The sequence below is a fragment of the Schistocerca serialis genome, chromosome 11 (genome assembly GCF_023864345.2).
Source record: "Schistocerca serialis cubense isolate TAMUIC-IGC-003099 chromosome 11, iqSchSeri2.2, whole genome shotgun sequence".
Lineage (NCBI taxonomy): Eukaryota > Metazoa > Arthropoda > Insecta > Orthoptera > Acrididae > Schistocerca > Schistocerca serialis.
Genome location: NC_064648.1, coordinates 98,456,834 through 98,472,416, shown reverse-complemented (window position 1 = coordinate 98,472,416; position 15,583 = coordinate 98,456,834). Strand labels below are relative to the sequence as shown.

Sequence of the window (15,583 nt, the reverse complement as noted above, 5' to 3'; positions counted from 1 at the left end):
AATGCTAACCCTGTCCAATTCAAAATGTCTGATGGCTGGTAGACTTCGTGACCACTTATTTGCTAAGTGTGACCCACTCAGTTGGTATGTGGTGTATTGGTAGTTCAGGAAGGTTGGTGGTAGACACATACAGGTTCCACAAATGAGAACCAAAACCAAAATCGGCTTATAGTTGAAGTTGAGACACCCATCGCCTTGATTTTGTAGTGGTAACTGCTGCAATTTTGTTGTACCTGCTGAAGCATCTGCTACACTATAATATACACCTAATGGTATTATCAACTTACCTAGAGAGCTAAGGAGGTTGGGATCTAAGGTACTGTGCCACATACCAACTGAGTGGGTCACACTTAGCAAATAAGTGGTCACGAAGTCTACCAGCCATCAGACATTTTGAATTGGACAGGGTTAGCATAACAGGAGTTGGAATGGGGAGTGCATCCAAATATAAAATTTGATTTTAAGCTATAACATTGTGATCGCGTGGACCAGAACTTCTAAACAGTGGTGGAGCTTATGAAACCTGTAGCCAGGTGAGCTATAGGGCTGCCGACCACATTCCAGTGCAGAAGCTAGAACAGTGCTGAGCTGATGTGACAAAAGCCTCCAATCCAGTACTGAAGTGAGCTCAATTATGACACATGAGGTGCTGTCACCAACTGTAAGAGTCAGTATATTGTCAACACATCATGGTTCAAGGGTCAGGCCATATCAGTGGTGGCCTGGTTTACACCCTGTGACCAAAAGAGACAAAGTTACAACAGAGCTACATCAAGGGACAGTAATTACCACTCACTCCAGCCATGCAATATTTGTCATCGACCACTGCATACATCGAGTAGTATTCGACACCAGCCATTGACATGAAGTGGGTCATCCTGTGTCAACTACAGCTACGGACTTCTTCTGCTAGCTACAGGTTTAGGGACTGTGTCTAGTTAAGTTTTAGTCTGGTAGAATAGGGTTTGTCAGTCAAGTAAAGTAGTGGGTATATCATATTCAGAATCTTAGCCACTGCTATAGTTGCTGGGAGTCGGCATGTTGGTCCCTCAAATGTCAAAAGTCATACTGTTTATCAACATACCACTACCTTGCAGGTACAGCTGCTGCTAACCTTAGGTCACCCCTACTTATAACGATTTGTGATAACCACTACTGGGTCACTTACAGAATATACTCACAGTGGACGCACCTTCTGGAAATAGGCTTGCTGTACAAGGATGTCCCATGGGCATTATCCCACTCCTGTTCCTCCAAAAAATAGTTTCGTTTACATGTATGGACCACTGAACGTGCATCCCAAAAAACCACTTCCACACTCCCTACCATACTGCACAGATTATGTGCCCTTCCTAGACACACAATTATTTGCAACACTCCCTACCATACTGCACAGATTATGTGCCCTTCCTAGACACACAATTATTTGCAACACGTCAGCTATAGCATGAAACAAAACAAAAAGCAAAAATACACAACAAAAAATACAAATATTCCCAAATACTGAATAAATAATCCATCAGTCCACACCCTTCAGGTGAATGGACTTGTGATCATTATTCACTGACCCACACCACACGATGGTTGCTTAGATTTTTACTGCCCACTCTCTCATGATGTTTAAGATCCTTGGTATTGTCTTTTTGCGCTCTTTTCCATGTGTCTCAACTTTTTCACGAATTTTCTCATTAACTCACTGTTTTCCCACATTAGGTTTGGTTACTTCAAATGGTGGTAGATTTTTTTTACCATATACGAACTCATACACCGATAGGCTTACACTTTAATGTGTTTTAGAATTTTAAGCCATGACTACATATTGGAATAAATTAGCCCAGTGATTGTGATGACAAATCACACATCAACTTACCATGGTTCATTCTTCAATTAGACTGTGGATGTAACTGACTTTTTCTCAATTTTTGAATATCTAACGAATGGCGCAACAGCTTCATCAATTCTGACAAAGTTGGCGTCCTGATATGTGATTGCTGTTGCCAGCACACTGATCTTCACTAATCAATTATTTTCTAATGTACATGCCACCATGTCAACTTGCCATTTCACAATAACGCCCATCCAGGTTCACCATGAGAAATAATCTGTTATGGTCAGAACATAGCTGTGCCCTATGGGCGTCTGTCTAAAAGACCCAGACATGCCCATTCCAATCGTTTAAAAAGGCTTAGTAGCTTCTGTAACCTCTGCAGCAGAACACAGAGATCCACCAGCTGGGTTCATGGCACACGGTTCTTAACATACTATTCTACATGTGGCCCACATGAACTCCACCGATAATGTTCGACTACTCTTCACTCTGTGGTCCTATTCACACAATTATCAGATGACACGTGATCATATGCCTGTCTGAACGCTTTTTCTTGCAGCATAATAGGAACCACAACTGGAGGCCAAAGATTTGTTGTCTTGCACAACACATCATTGTGTCTTGCATAGCAATCATTGTGTATGATGAACTGTGGTTGCATTTCAAATAGTTTGCAGCCCCCATTAGCAGCTTGTGTTCTTCGCCACTTCACAATAGTACCACGTACTGTCTGTACCAGTCCAGTCTTCCTAATAAGGTCACCAACATTACAAAGTTTATGGATTACTCAAAAATCAAAACCGCCCAGTTTCAGTTCCTAAAGTGTAAGTCTACTGGGCTGACCATTTAACCACAATAACCACTCTTACGCTGTGCCATCCATTATCGCATTAAACCTTTCGCATAAGGATAATAGAAGAAGTGTCCTGGCATATGTGATGCTCAGAACAGTTCCTCCCTGCTTTGTTCTATAATCACTAAGTGTGAGTAACTTAAGGTCCCTTGCTCTGCTTCTTGACTGAAAATACAACCCAGTGTATGATTACTAGCTTCACATAGCAACATGAACTCTCTTGCATAATCTGGAGATACTAATACTACAATATCAGGAATTCCATCCGTTTTTGAAATGCATTTACGCACTCCAATGTCCAATTAAAATTTACCACTTTCTTTAATAAGTGAAGAAGTGTTTCTGCAAACCCTGGGACAAATTTCCTACAGCAATTTGCTAACCCCAAAAACGACTGAAATCCCCTGCCTGTCTAGGCGTTGTAAAACTCTATACAGCATTCACCAATGTTGGATCCACTCGTACTCCATCTTGGATGATTACAGGCCCAAATTACATCTCACAGTGCAATATGATGCCTCTCTACGCCAAGGGTTAGTTGTTCTGTGTGTAATTTCTTTAAAAACTTCCTCAGCAGTTGTATTTGCTCTTTCATATCTTTCGCAAACACAATAATATTCTCTAGACAAGCAATACATTGTTTCGACTTTAATATCTTCAAAATTCCATCCAACAAATTTTGGAACGCGGTTGGCTCATTTTTTTTTAAATCAAACAGCATCCACTATGCTGCTAGTGCCCAGAAGGAAGTGTAAATGCAGTTTTTGGCTGGTCCTCTGATGATATTTCCAGCTGATGTGAGCCACTCTATACATCTAGAATGGGAAAGTACTTAATTTGCACCACGTCTTGGGGGCTTTCTGTCATATTCGATACTGGATACACATACGAGGGCCGTTTGAAAAGTCTGTGCAAAGTAAAAGTCTGTGCAAAGTCCGAGAGATGGCAACACCGGCGCGTATCGAGGTCATGTTTAGTTGGTAGCATCTTTGGAAAGAACGCACACCAAGTTTCAGCCATATTGGTCCAGTTCTTTGTGTTTGGCATTCGTGTGAATCAAGGAAGTCGAGTGATTGTCAAAAACTGGACGAAAAAGAGTTTCGTGTGTTGATTAAACATTATGAAAGGCAAAACGCCTCAGGAGACTATAGAGAAGCTTGCTAAACATTACGGTGACTCTGCACCTTCCATTAGAACAGTTTATCTACATCTATATCTACATCCATACTACGCAAGCTACCTGACGGTGTATGGCGGAGGGTACCTTGAGTACCTCTATCGGTTCTCTCTTCTATTCCAGTCTCGTATTGTTCGTGGGAAGAAAGACTGTCGGTATGCCTCTGTGTGGGCTCTAATCGCTCCGATTTTATCCTCATGGTCTCTTCGCGAGATATACGTAGGAGAGAGCAATATACTGCTCGACTCCTCGGTGAAGGTATGTTCTCGAAACTTCAACAAAAGCCCGCACCGAGCTACTGAGCGTCTCTCCTGCAGAGTCTTCCACTGGAGTTTATCTATCATCTCCGTAACGCTTTCGCGATTACTAAATGATCCCGTAACGAAGCGCGCTGTTCTCCATTGGATATTCTCTACCTCTTCTATCAACCCTATCTGGTACGATCCCACACTGCTGAGCAGTATTCAAGCAGTGGGCAAACAAGGGTACTGTAACCTACTTCCTTTGCTTTCGAATTGCATTTCCTTAGGATTCTTTCAATGAATCTCAGTCTGGCACCTGCATTACCGACGATCAACTTTATATGATCATTCCATTTTAAATCACTCGTAATGCGTACTCCCAGATAATTTATGGAATTAACTAAAAATGGTTCAAATGGCTCTGAGCGCTATGGGACTCAACTGCTGAGGTCATTAGTCCCCTAGAACTTAGAACTAGTTAAACCTAACTAACCTAAGGACATCACAAACATCCATGCCCGAGGCAGGATTCGAACCTGCGACCGTAGCGGTCTTGCAGTTCCAGACTGCAGCGCCTTTAACCGCACGGCCACTTCGGCCGGCTATGGAATTAACTGTTTCCAGTTGCTGACCTGCTATATTGTAGCTAAATGATAAGGGATCTTTCTTTCTATGTATTCGCAGTACGTTACACTTGTCTTCATTGAGATTCAATTGCCATTCCCTGCACCATGCGTCAATTCGCTGCAGATCCTCCTGGATTTCGGTACAATTTTCCATTGTTACAACCTCTCGATAGACCACAGCATCATCTGCAAAAAGCGTCAGTGAACTTCCGATGTCATCCACAAGGTCATTTATGTATATTGTGAATAGCAACGGTCCTACTACATTCCCCTGCGGCACACCTGAAATCATTCTCACTTCGGAAGACTTCTCTCCATTGAGAATGAGATGCAGCGTCGTGTGATCTAGGAACTCTTCAATCCAATCAAACAATTGGTCTGATAGTACATATGCTCTTAGTTTGTTCATTAAACGACTGTGGGGAACTGTATCAAACGCCTTGCGGAAGTCAAGAAACACGGCATCTACCTGAGTCTCGTGGACGAATAGCGCGAGCTGGGTTTCACACAATCTTCTTTTTCGAAACCCACGCTGATTCCTACAGTGTAGATTTCTAGTCTCCAGAAAAGTCATTATACTCGAACATAATACGTGTACCAAAATTCTACAACTTATCGACGTTAGAGATATAGGTCTATAGTTCTGCACATCTGTTCGACGTCCCTTCTTCAAAACGGGGATGACCTGTGCGCTTGCCCAATCCTTTGGAACGATACTGTCTTCTAGAGACCTACGGTACACCGCTGCAAGAAGGGGGGCAAGTTCCTTCGCGTACTGTGTCTAAAGTCAAACTGGTATCCCATCAGGTCCAGCGGCCTTTCCTCTTTTGAGCGATTTTAATTGTTTCTCTATCCCTCTGTCGTCTATTTCGATATCCACTATTTTGTCATCTGTGCGACAATCTATAGAAGGAACTACAGTGCAGTCTACCTCTGTGAAAGAGTTTTGGAAAAAGACATTTAGTATTTCGGCCTTTAGTCTGTCATCCTCTGTTTCAGTACCATTTTATAAGTGGTTTCAGTATTTTCGGAGTGGCCATATGGGCACAAGCGATGCTGAGCATTCTGGACGCCCTGTGGAGGTTACGACTCCAGAAATCATTGATCCACGATATGTTGATAGATGACGGAAGAGTGAAGGTGCTTAAGACTGCCTGTGCTGTGGGCATCTCGAATGAACGGGTACGTAATATTTTGGCAGGTGCGGCGTGCGTGAGCGCAGGAGGGTACTCACCGTGGCGACGAGCCGCCCACTTGTAGACCACCAGGCAGAGCGCTTGCACAGCCAGCACCAGACCGGCGCCGGCCGCTGCTCCCGAGCCGCCGGAGTCGCCGCTGCCCGCCCCCGCATCTGGAACTGCAACACCCAACCTCTGCTACACACCCCCTGGCAGGCACAACTACTAAGAACTAAAACAGGCCTCTGAAGGCCCGTCGGTACCGACCGGCCGCCGTGTCATCCTCAGCCCACAGGCGTCACCGGATGAGTATGTGGGCATACGGTCAGCACACAACTCTCCCGGCCGTATGTCAGTTTACGAGACCGGAGCCGCTGCTTCTCAGTCAAGTAGCTCCTCAGTTTGCCTCACAAGGGCTGAGTGCGCCCCGCTTGCCAACAGCGCTCGGCAGACCGGACGGTCACCCATCCGAGTGCTAGCCCAGCCCGACAGCGCTTAACTGCGGTGATCTGACGGGAACCGGTGTTACCACTGCAGTAAGGCCGTTGGCAAACAGATCTACACTGCTTAAAAAAAAAAAAAAATGCGGCGCCTTCAAAGACTGTTCAGTCACACCACAGAATAACACAGGGTGTACGCAAATTATCATTACAAACCTCTACAGAGTCCACCAGAAAATTGAATACACACTGTAAGGAACGAAAATGATTTCTTATATGTTTATTTTACATGTAATAACAGATCACACCGCAGTAGATCACCGAAGTTAAGCGCTGTCGGGCGTGGCCGGCACTTGGTTGGGTGACCATCCAGGCTGCAGGAGGTACTCGACCGAATAGTAGCGGCTTCGGTCAAGAATACCATCATCACGGCCTGGAGAGCGGTGTGCTGACCATACACTCCTCCTATCCACCTCCTCCACTGGGGATGACACGACGGTCGGATGGTCCCGGTAGGCGACTCGTGGCCTGAAGACGGAGTGCTTATAATAGATCACTCATGTTGAACAACCTTCAGTTTATCACATGGTTACTTTAAATGCTCAAAATGTTCACCTTTGGCGGCTACACACGTAACAGAACGACGAGCGGTTGCCGTAACTATGCCAGTCAGTGTTACAGTGGAGATGGGTCCATATATCGCTGTAATCTCCTGGCGAAGTTGCTCCAGGGTGCGTGGCTTACGTCGATAGACGTTATCTTTCACAGTTCCCCACAAGTAAAAGTCCGTAGATGTTAGATCTGGCGATCGTGGAGGGAACTCAATGGGCCCTCTTGGTCCAGTCCGATGCCTCAGAAAATTGTCATCGAGGAAAGCTCGTACGGCTAGGTGGTAGTGTGGTGGCACCCCGTCCTGTTGGTAGAAGACCTCTTTATCAGCATCGTAAAGCACACATGTACCTGACAAAATTGGTGCGCGTAACATTTCCGGGTACACTTCTCCAGTGACAGCAGCATCAAAGAAAAAGGGTCCTACTAGGACCCTAGATGATAGTCCACACCACACATTGACCGCTTTATGCACATAAACATGCGGATTTTCCAGTGCCCAGTACACACTGTTATGCCGATTCACGGTTCTATTAAATTTAAACTGTGCCTTGTCACTCCACACTGCCTTTGTCACAAATTGTTAGCCATCAGTTACCATTTGCTGATACCATTCGACAAAACTGCATGTAGGCTACCAGGATCGTCACCATTAATCGCGTGCAGTAATCGTGGAATGTAAACTTTCCACTTTTCAGCTTTCAAAATTCTTTGTACCCTTCTACTGTTAACGCCCACTTCACCGTGCACATTGCGTAGCAAGCTTCTCTGCAGAATTAACAAACGTTTCCAGCACGACAGCTGACGAAGCAGGACTTGTAGCTGTACGCTGTCTTCCTTTGTGGATATCACGAATCGTTCCGTGCAATTCGAACTGGTCAATGCTGCATTTAATTGTTGGGTGGGTTGGCGGTTCTGTTTCAAACTCCCGCCTCCACCGATGTTGCACTTCAACGGCATTATTAAACTTGGAAAATCACTTCACAATACATTTTCGTTGCTCGAATGTCAAGCGTGCTCCAGGCATTTTGTTTTCTCAATACCGAGATGAGAGTACTAACATCTGTTGAGCCAAAGACCATAATATAACACACAGGTAACTCAAAAATAAATGGCTCTGGCCACTATGGGACTTAACATCTGAGGTCATCAGTCGCCTAGAACTTAGAACTACTTAAACCTAACTAACCTAAGGACATCACACACATCCATGCCCGAAGCAGGATTCAACCTGCGACCGTAGCGGTCGCGCGGTTCCAGACGGAAGCACCTAGAACCGCTCGACCACACGGGCTGGCACTGGTAACTCAAATCGAACGACAATATCGATATCTTGACAGAGTCTGACAAAGAGTGTATACATTTTTCTGGCGGACTGAATACTGCATTCACGGTAAGAATAAACCTTACGTAAACATTACAGTACGCAGCCTCGGATTTACGATATTTCAGAACAGGGGCAAAACATTGATAATAGCGCCCCATCTCTGCCTCTATAGGACGTCATAAACTTTTTTAAAAAATTCCTTTTTCAAAAATACGTTCATTTCTTTCTGAAAAGTTTGACATACAAAGCAGATATGTTCGAGGAAGAGTAAGACATGTTATTTGTTTCTTTGGTTTTAGCGAGCAAAAAACTGGGGTCGTAGGCGCCCAAGTCAAAACTATAAGACACGAAAACAGAGGATTTAAGAAACGACAATACGTCACTCCCTACCGACGTAGGAGGACAGCTAAAATAGGGACGTGGAGAGAAGGGCTATAGAATACACCATACAGAAACGAAGGTCCAGAACTAAACATTCAATGGCCTTCGCCATATAACTACGACAGATAAAAAGTAATGCGCGGTCGACAGTCCGCGCGAAGTTTGCTAAAATGGAAGATAACTCAGGCGGCAAACCCAAGCGAGAACGTAAACGGAAAAAGAAGCCAAGTTACAACTAGGGCGCAATGTGGACAAAGTGGTGGGGGGGGGGGAGGGGGGCGCCACTTAATAAATGGCGATGGCTAAAAAGGCAGTGCCCAAACGCAGCATAGTTACACTACTGGCCATTAAAATTGCTACACCACGAAAATGACAGGAAGCAGATGCTGTGATACGCAAATTCAGAGCATTCACACAAGGTTGGCGCCGCTGGCGACACCTACAACGTGCTGACATGAGGAAAGTTTCCATACGATTTCTCATACACAACAGCAGTTGACCGGCGTTGCCTGGTGAAACGTTGTTGTGATGCCTCGTGTAAGGAGGAGAAATGCGTACCATCACGTTTCCGACTTTGACAAAGGTCGGATTGTGTAGCCTATCGGGATTGCGGTTTATCGTATCGCGACACTGCTGCTCGCGTTGGTCGAGATCCAATGACTGTTAGCAGATATGGAATCGGTGGGTTCAGGAGGGTAATACGAAACGCCGTGCGGATCCCAACGGCCTCGTATCACTAGCAGCCGAGATGACAGGCATCTTATCTGCATGGCTGTAACGGATCGTGCAGCAACGTCTCGATCCCTGAGTCAACAGATGGGGACGTTTGCAAGACGACAACCATCTGCAAAAACAGTTCGACGACGTTTGCAGCAGCACGGACTATCAGCTCGGAGACCGTGGCTGCGGTTACCCTTGACGCTGCATCACAGACAGGAGCGCCTGCGATGGTGTACTCGACGACGACCCTGTGTGCACGAATGGCAAAATGCGATTTTTCGGATGAATCCAGTTTCTGTTTACAGCATCACGATGGTCGCATCCGTGTTTGGCGACGTCGCGGTGAACGCACATTGGAAGCGTGTATTCGTCATCTCCATACTGGCGTATCACCCGGCGTGATGGTACGGGGTGCCATCGGTTACACGTCTCGGTCACCTCTGGTTCGCACTGACGGCACTTTGAGCAGTGGACGTTACATTTCAGATATATTACGACCCGTGGCTCTACCCTTCGTTCGATCTCTGCGAAACCCTACATTTCAGCAGGATAATGCACGACCGCACGTTGCAGGTCCTGTACGGGCCTTTCTGGATACAGAAAATGTTCGACTGCTGCCCTGGCCAGCACATTCTCCAGATCTCTCACCAGTTGAAAACGTCTGGTCAATGGCGGCCGAGCAACTGGCTCGTCACAATACGCCAGTCACTACTCTTGATGAACTGTGGTATTGTGTTGAAGCTGCTTGGGCAGCTGTACCTGTACACGCCGTCCGAGCTCTGTTTGACTCAATACCCAGGCGTATCGAGGCCGTTATTACGGCCAGAGGTGGTTGTTCTGGGTACTGATTTCTCAGGATCTGTGCACCCAAATTGCGTGAAAATGTAATCACATGTCAGTTCTAGTATAATATATTTGTTCAATGAATACCCGTTTATCATCTGCACTTCTTCTTGCTGTAGGAATTTTAATGGCCAGTTGTGTAAAATGTCGTCCTGGCGGGAGGGCTTATAGGAGGTGGGCCAAGCCGCTGAGGGAGGCTTAATAAGCCGGAGCTTATTCCCGTGAAGGGAGGACCACTGGCGATGCCAAAGGGACACCACCTCCTGACAGACGGCAACACGGAGATCATCAGAGGGAGCATAGGAAGTAGTGGGCTGAGGTATGAGGACTGCAGCCATGGCAGAAGTGTCAGCAGCCTAGTTTCCTGGCAGACCGACATGACCGGGAAGCCGGTGGCCGAAGTGGCCGTGCGGTTCTAGGCGCTTCAGTCTGTAACCGCACGACCGCAATGGTCGCAGGTTCGAATCCTGCTTCGGGCATGGCTGTGTGTGATGTCCTTAGGTTAGTTAGGTTTAAGTAGTTCTAAGCTCTAGGGGACTGATGACCTCAGCAGTTGAGTCCCATAATGCTCAGAGCCATTTCAACCATTTTTGACCGGGAACCCACAGAAACATCACACTGGCTCGACCAGGAGTGAGCAAGTGACAGCTTTGCTGGTCCCGCTGCAGTAAGGGGTGAGCGGCGTGCAGCACACACAGGCTTTGAAGGGTGCTGAGAGAGTCTGAGCAGAGGACACAATTGAAAAGCCTGGATCGCTGGATGTACTCCGTGGGCTGATACAGGGCTATCAGCTTTGCTGTAAATACTGAGCAGTCTTCCCGAAGCTGAAACGGCGGCACGAAGGCACACCCGACCCCACGGTCAGTCCCAGAGCCATCAGTGTACACGAGGGTACTATCGCGAAGTTCCGTGCGAAGGTCGTCAAACTGAACACGATAGAGACTAAATTTTGAAAGACACAGCCCTCAGTCGCGAACACACACACACACACACACACACACACACACACACACACACACACACACACACACACACACACACAAAAGTAAAGTTCAAATGACTGAGCACTATGGGACTTAACATCTGACGTCATCAGTCCCCTAGAACTTAGAACTACTTAAACCTAACTAACCTAATCACATCACACACATCCATCCATGCCCTAGGCAGGATTCGAACCTGCGACCGTAGCGGTCGTGCAGTTCCACACTGAAGCGCCTAGAACCGCTTGGCCACTTCGGCCGGTCTCAGTCGCGAACACAATTTGTAACCTAAGTTTCGGTGTCACAAGGGACACCTTCTTCGGACAAAATCAAAACTACTGGCACTCTGCACAATTCTGGTGTGTACGAGATTTCATGTGACACTTGCGGTGCCTATTATATTGGTCAAACAGGGCGCGCTTTTTCAATTCGCTGTGAAGAACATTCTCTGAGGAAAAACTGTTCCTGTGCCCCTAATTCTACTTTTGCAGACCACCTGTTAAGGGGAGTAGGACGTCAAACGGGCTTGCTTAGAGCAGGAGAGGCACCACAGGACATTTTAATTTCCCCTGTCTATACTTTTACAAGTAAATTCATAAAACTTTGTCAGCATGACCAGGCAGGATTCAGAATTCACACTCGTAGCAGCGGAAGTTCAAAAACACAACAAAATAAATTTTTTTACATGTGAAATTTCATCATTTTTTCACTTACTATTGCCTGCATTTGTTGCTATAGGTACACTTTTCTTCATAAGTATGAGAGACTATTCGATGAATTTTGCACAGCATACAAACCATACTTACAGGTGTCTGAAACTCTAGAATCTATTTAACTTATGAAAAAAATGAGTGAGCTGTTACGTTTTAAATTTCATGTTTAGAAAAAAATCAAATTTTGTAGTTAATTACCTCAATTTTTACCACAGTTTTTAACAGATTTGCAAAATTCTAGAGTTTTAAACATCTGTAAGTACGGTTTGTATGCTGTGCAAAATTCATCAATGAATCTCTCATACTTTTGAAGAAAAATGTACCTATACCAATAAAGGCAGCCAACAGTATGTGAAAAAAATGATGAAATTTCATACCTAAAAAATTATTATTTTGTCATGTTTTTGAACTTCCACCGTTATGAGTGTGAATCCTGAATCCTTCCTGGTCGTGCTGACAAAGCTTTATGAATTTATTTGTAAAAGTATAGGCACTGGGAAATAAAAAGTCCTGTGGTGCCTCTCCTGCTCCAAGTTGGCCCGTTTGACGTCCTACCCCCCTTAATCACAGAGCACTCTCCTAAACGGGTACAGAAGTTCGAAATTTTGCATATTGAAAAAAAAGGGCGAAAACTTCATATTTTGGAGGAGCTGGAAATTTTCATGCATATACTTTCGATTTGCGGACTTCTTCTCAACGAGCAGGTGCAATTGCGCGGAAGACGTTATCTCAATGGTATAAAGTCGCTGCTTGACGAGATCTAACACTCTGATGTACCAACTACTTCTTACAGATTCAGAGATACCTTTCCTTTCTACTTTTTACGGCTCATATACGTAAATTTAAAAAAAACGTTTTTGGTTTTTATAACGTATCTACACTACTGGCAATTAAAATTGCTACACCAAGAAGAAATGCAGATGCTAAACGGTATTCATTGGACAAATACTAGAACAAGAACTGACATGTGATTACATTTTCACGCAATTTGGGTGCATAGATCCTGAGAAATCAGTACCCAGGACAACCACCTCTGGCCGTAATAGCGGCCTTGATACGCCTGGGCATTGAGTCAAAGAGGTCGGATGGCGTGTACAGGTACAGCTGCACGTGCAGCTTCAACACGATACCACAGTTCATCAAGAGTAGTGATTGGCGTATTGTGACGAGCCAGTTGCTCGGCCACCATTGACCAGACGTTTTCAATTGGTGAGAGATGTGGAGAATGTGCTTTCTGTACACATAAAGGCCCGTACAGGACCTGCAACATGCGGTCGTGCATTATCCTGCTAAAATGTAGGGATTCGCAGGGATCGAATGAAGGGTTGACCCACGGGTCGTAACACACCTGAAATGTAACGTACACCGTTCAAAGTGCCGACAATGCGAACAAGAGGCGACCGAGACGTGTAACCAATGGCACCCCATTCCATCGCGCCGGGTGACACGCCAGTATGGCAATGACGAATACACGCTTCCAATGTGCGTTCACCGCGATGTCGCCAAACACGGATGCGACCATCGTGATGCTGTAAACCCAACCTGGATTCGTCCGAAAAAATGACGTTTCGCCATTCGCGCACTCAGGTTCGTCGTCGAGCACACCATCGCAGGCGCTCCTGTCTGTGATGCAGCGTCAAGGGTAACCGCAGCCACGGTCTCCGAGCTGATAGTCCGTGCTGCTGCAAACGTCGTCGAACTGTTCGTGCAGATGGTTGTTGTCTTGCAAACGTCCCCATCTCTTGACTCAGGGATCGAGACGTGGCTGCACGATCCGTTATAGCCATGCAGATAAGATGCCTGTCATCTCGACTGCTAGTGATACGAGGCCGTTGGGATCCAGCACGGCGTTCCGTATTACCCTCCTGAACCCACCGATTCCATATTCTGCTAACAGTCATCGGATCTCGACCGACGCGAGCAGCAATGTCGCGATACGATAAACCGCAATCGCGATAGGCTACAATCCGACCTTTATCAGAGTCGTAAACGTGATGGTACGCATTTCTCCTCCTTACACGAGGCATCACAACAACGTTTCACCATGCAACGCCGGTCAACTGCTGTTTGTGTATGAGAAATCGGATGGAAACTTTCCTCGTGTCAGCACGTTGTAGGTGTCGCCACCGGCGCCAGCCTTGTGTCAATGCTCTGAAAAGCTGACCATTTGCGTATCACAGCATCTTCTACCTGTCGGTTAAATTTCGCGTCTGTAGCATGTCATCTTCGTGGTGTAGGAATTTTAATGGATAGTAGTGTATTATAGCTAGCAGTAATGTCATTTAATCGATTATTTCGTATGTCTTCTTTATGGATTTATTCTGGAATTTTTGTACTACAGCCAGTCATTCATTAGTTGTGTTTTATATCACGCAGTAAACCGCTATTGGCTCAAATGGCTCTGAGCACTATGGGACAACATCTGAGGTCATCAGCCCCCTAGAACTTAGAACTACTTAAACCTAACTAACCTAAGGACATCACACACATCCATGCCCGAGGCTGGATTCGAACCTGCGACCGTAACGGTTGCGCGGTTCCAGACTGAAGTGCCTAGAACCGCTCGACCACTTCGGCAAACCGCTATTGTAATTACTTCATGTACACCGTTCAGGTGTTTGTTTTATTTCCCTCTCTGCAGTTACGAGAGATGTTTACAAAGCAGCTTGTTTTACCAATTAGCCACCAGATGGCGGTACTCTCTTGAAGTTGCCTTGGCGCACAAGTCACATGATATTTCAGTTTTGTGTTGACTGTAGCAGAGGACACATGGCAGCCCCTAGTGGCTTGCACCTCTGTTGCATTTCATTTTGCCGGCCGCGGCGGTCTCGCGGTTCTAGGCGCGCAGTCCGAAACCGTGCGACTGCTACGGTCGCAGGTTCGAATCCTGCCTCGGACATGGATGTGTGTGATGTCCTTAGGTTAGTTAGGTTTAAGTAGTTCCAAGTTCGAGGCGACTGATGACCTCAGACGTTAAGTCCCATAGTGGTCAGAGCCATTTGAGCATTTCATTTTAATTCTGACCATGTGACGCTGTCAGGTATGACCGCAGCCTTCGAATTTTTCTTTTTTTTGGACGTTATGCTGTAACATTTAGTTTTAATTTTGTCCGAAGAAGGTGTCACTCGTGACACCGAAACCTAGGTTACAAATTAATTGTGTTCGCGACTGAGGACTGTGTCTTTCAAAACTTTGTGTTATAGAAGAATCCCTGATTGACAGCCATGTTAAAAACCTTACGATAGAGACATGTTATTTGCTTTTAAGTGTGCCAAAGTGCAGTGCCACGCCTCTTCACGCACCTTTCTTGTACCGCACGTCACCGTATTTCGCTCTGTGGAACTCAAATGTATATATTTTGTAACGGAAGCCATCACACCTTTATTCAGGACAGTGGAAATTGAAATGTAAAGTGATGCCTCTCCCGCTGCCAGTAGGCCGGTTTGACATCCTACCCCCCCCCCCCCCCCCCGTTAAAGAAACAACCTCACAATTAATAATCGGTGGGAGTATTTGTGCCTGGGAGAATAGGAAGCCACCAGAAAATTTGCACTCTAAATTTCCTATTGCACGCGTAAAATACAGGGAGCGAAAAGCTATTTACAATTTGCACAGAAACCAGATGGCAGTTGTAAGAGTCGAGGGACATGAAAGGGAAGCAGT

The 15,583-nt window shown here is 45.8% G+C and overlaps 1 protein-coding gene and 1 pseudogene across 1 annotated transcript in view; both read right to left on the bottom strand.

Moving 5' to 3' along the window:
• Positions 1-15,583, bottom strand: part of LOC126427027 (speckle-type POZ protein-like) — a 131,929-nt gene that overhangs the window by 13,071 nt on the left and 103,275 nt on the right. Inside the window, exon 4 of the mRNA XM_050089193.1 lies at positions 5,961-6,083. Coding sequence (XP_049945150.1) covers positions 5,961-6,083 — 123 coding nt within the window. The remainder of the gene's footprint in view (positions 1-5,960; positions 6,084-15,583) is intronic.
• On the bottom strand, positions 6,337-6,454 carry LOC126427450 (5S ribosomal RNA; annotated as a pseudogene).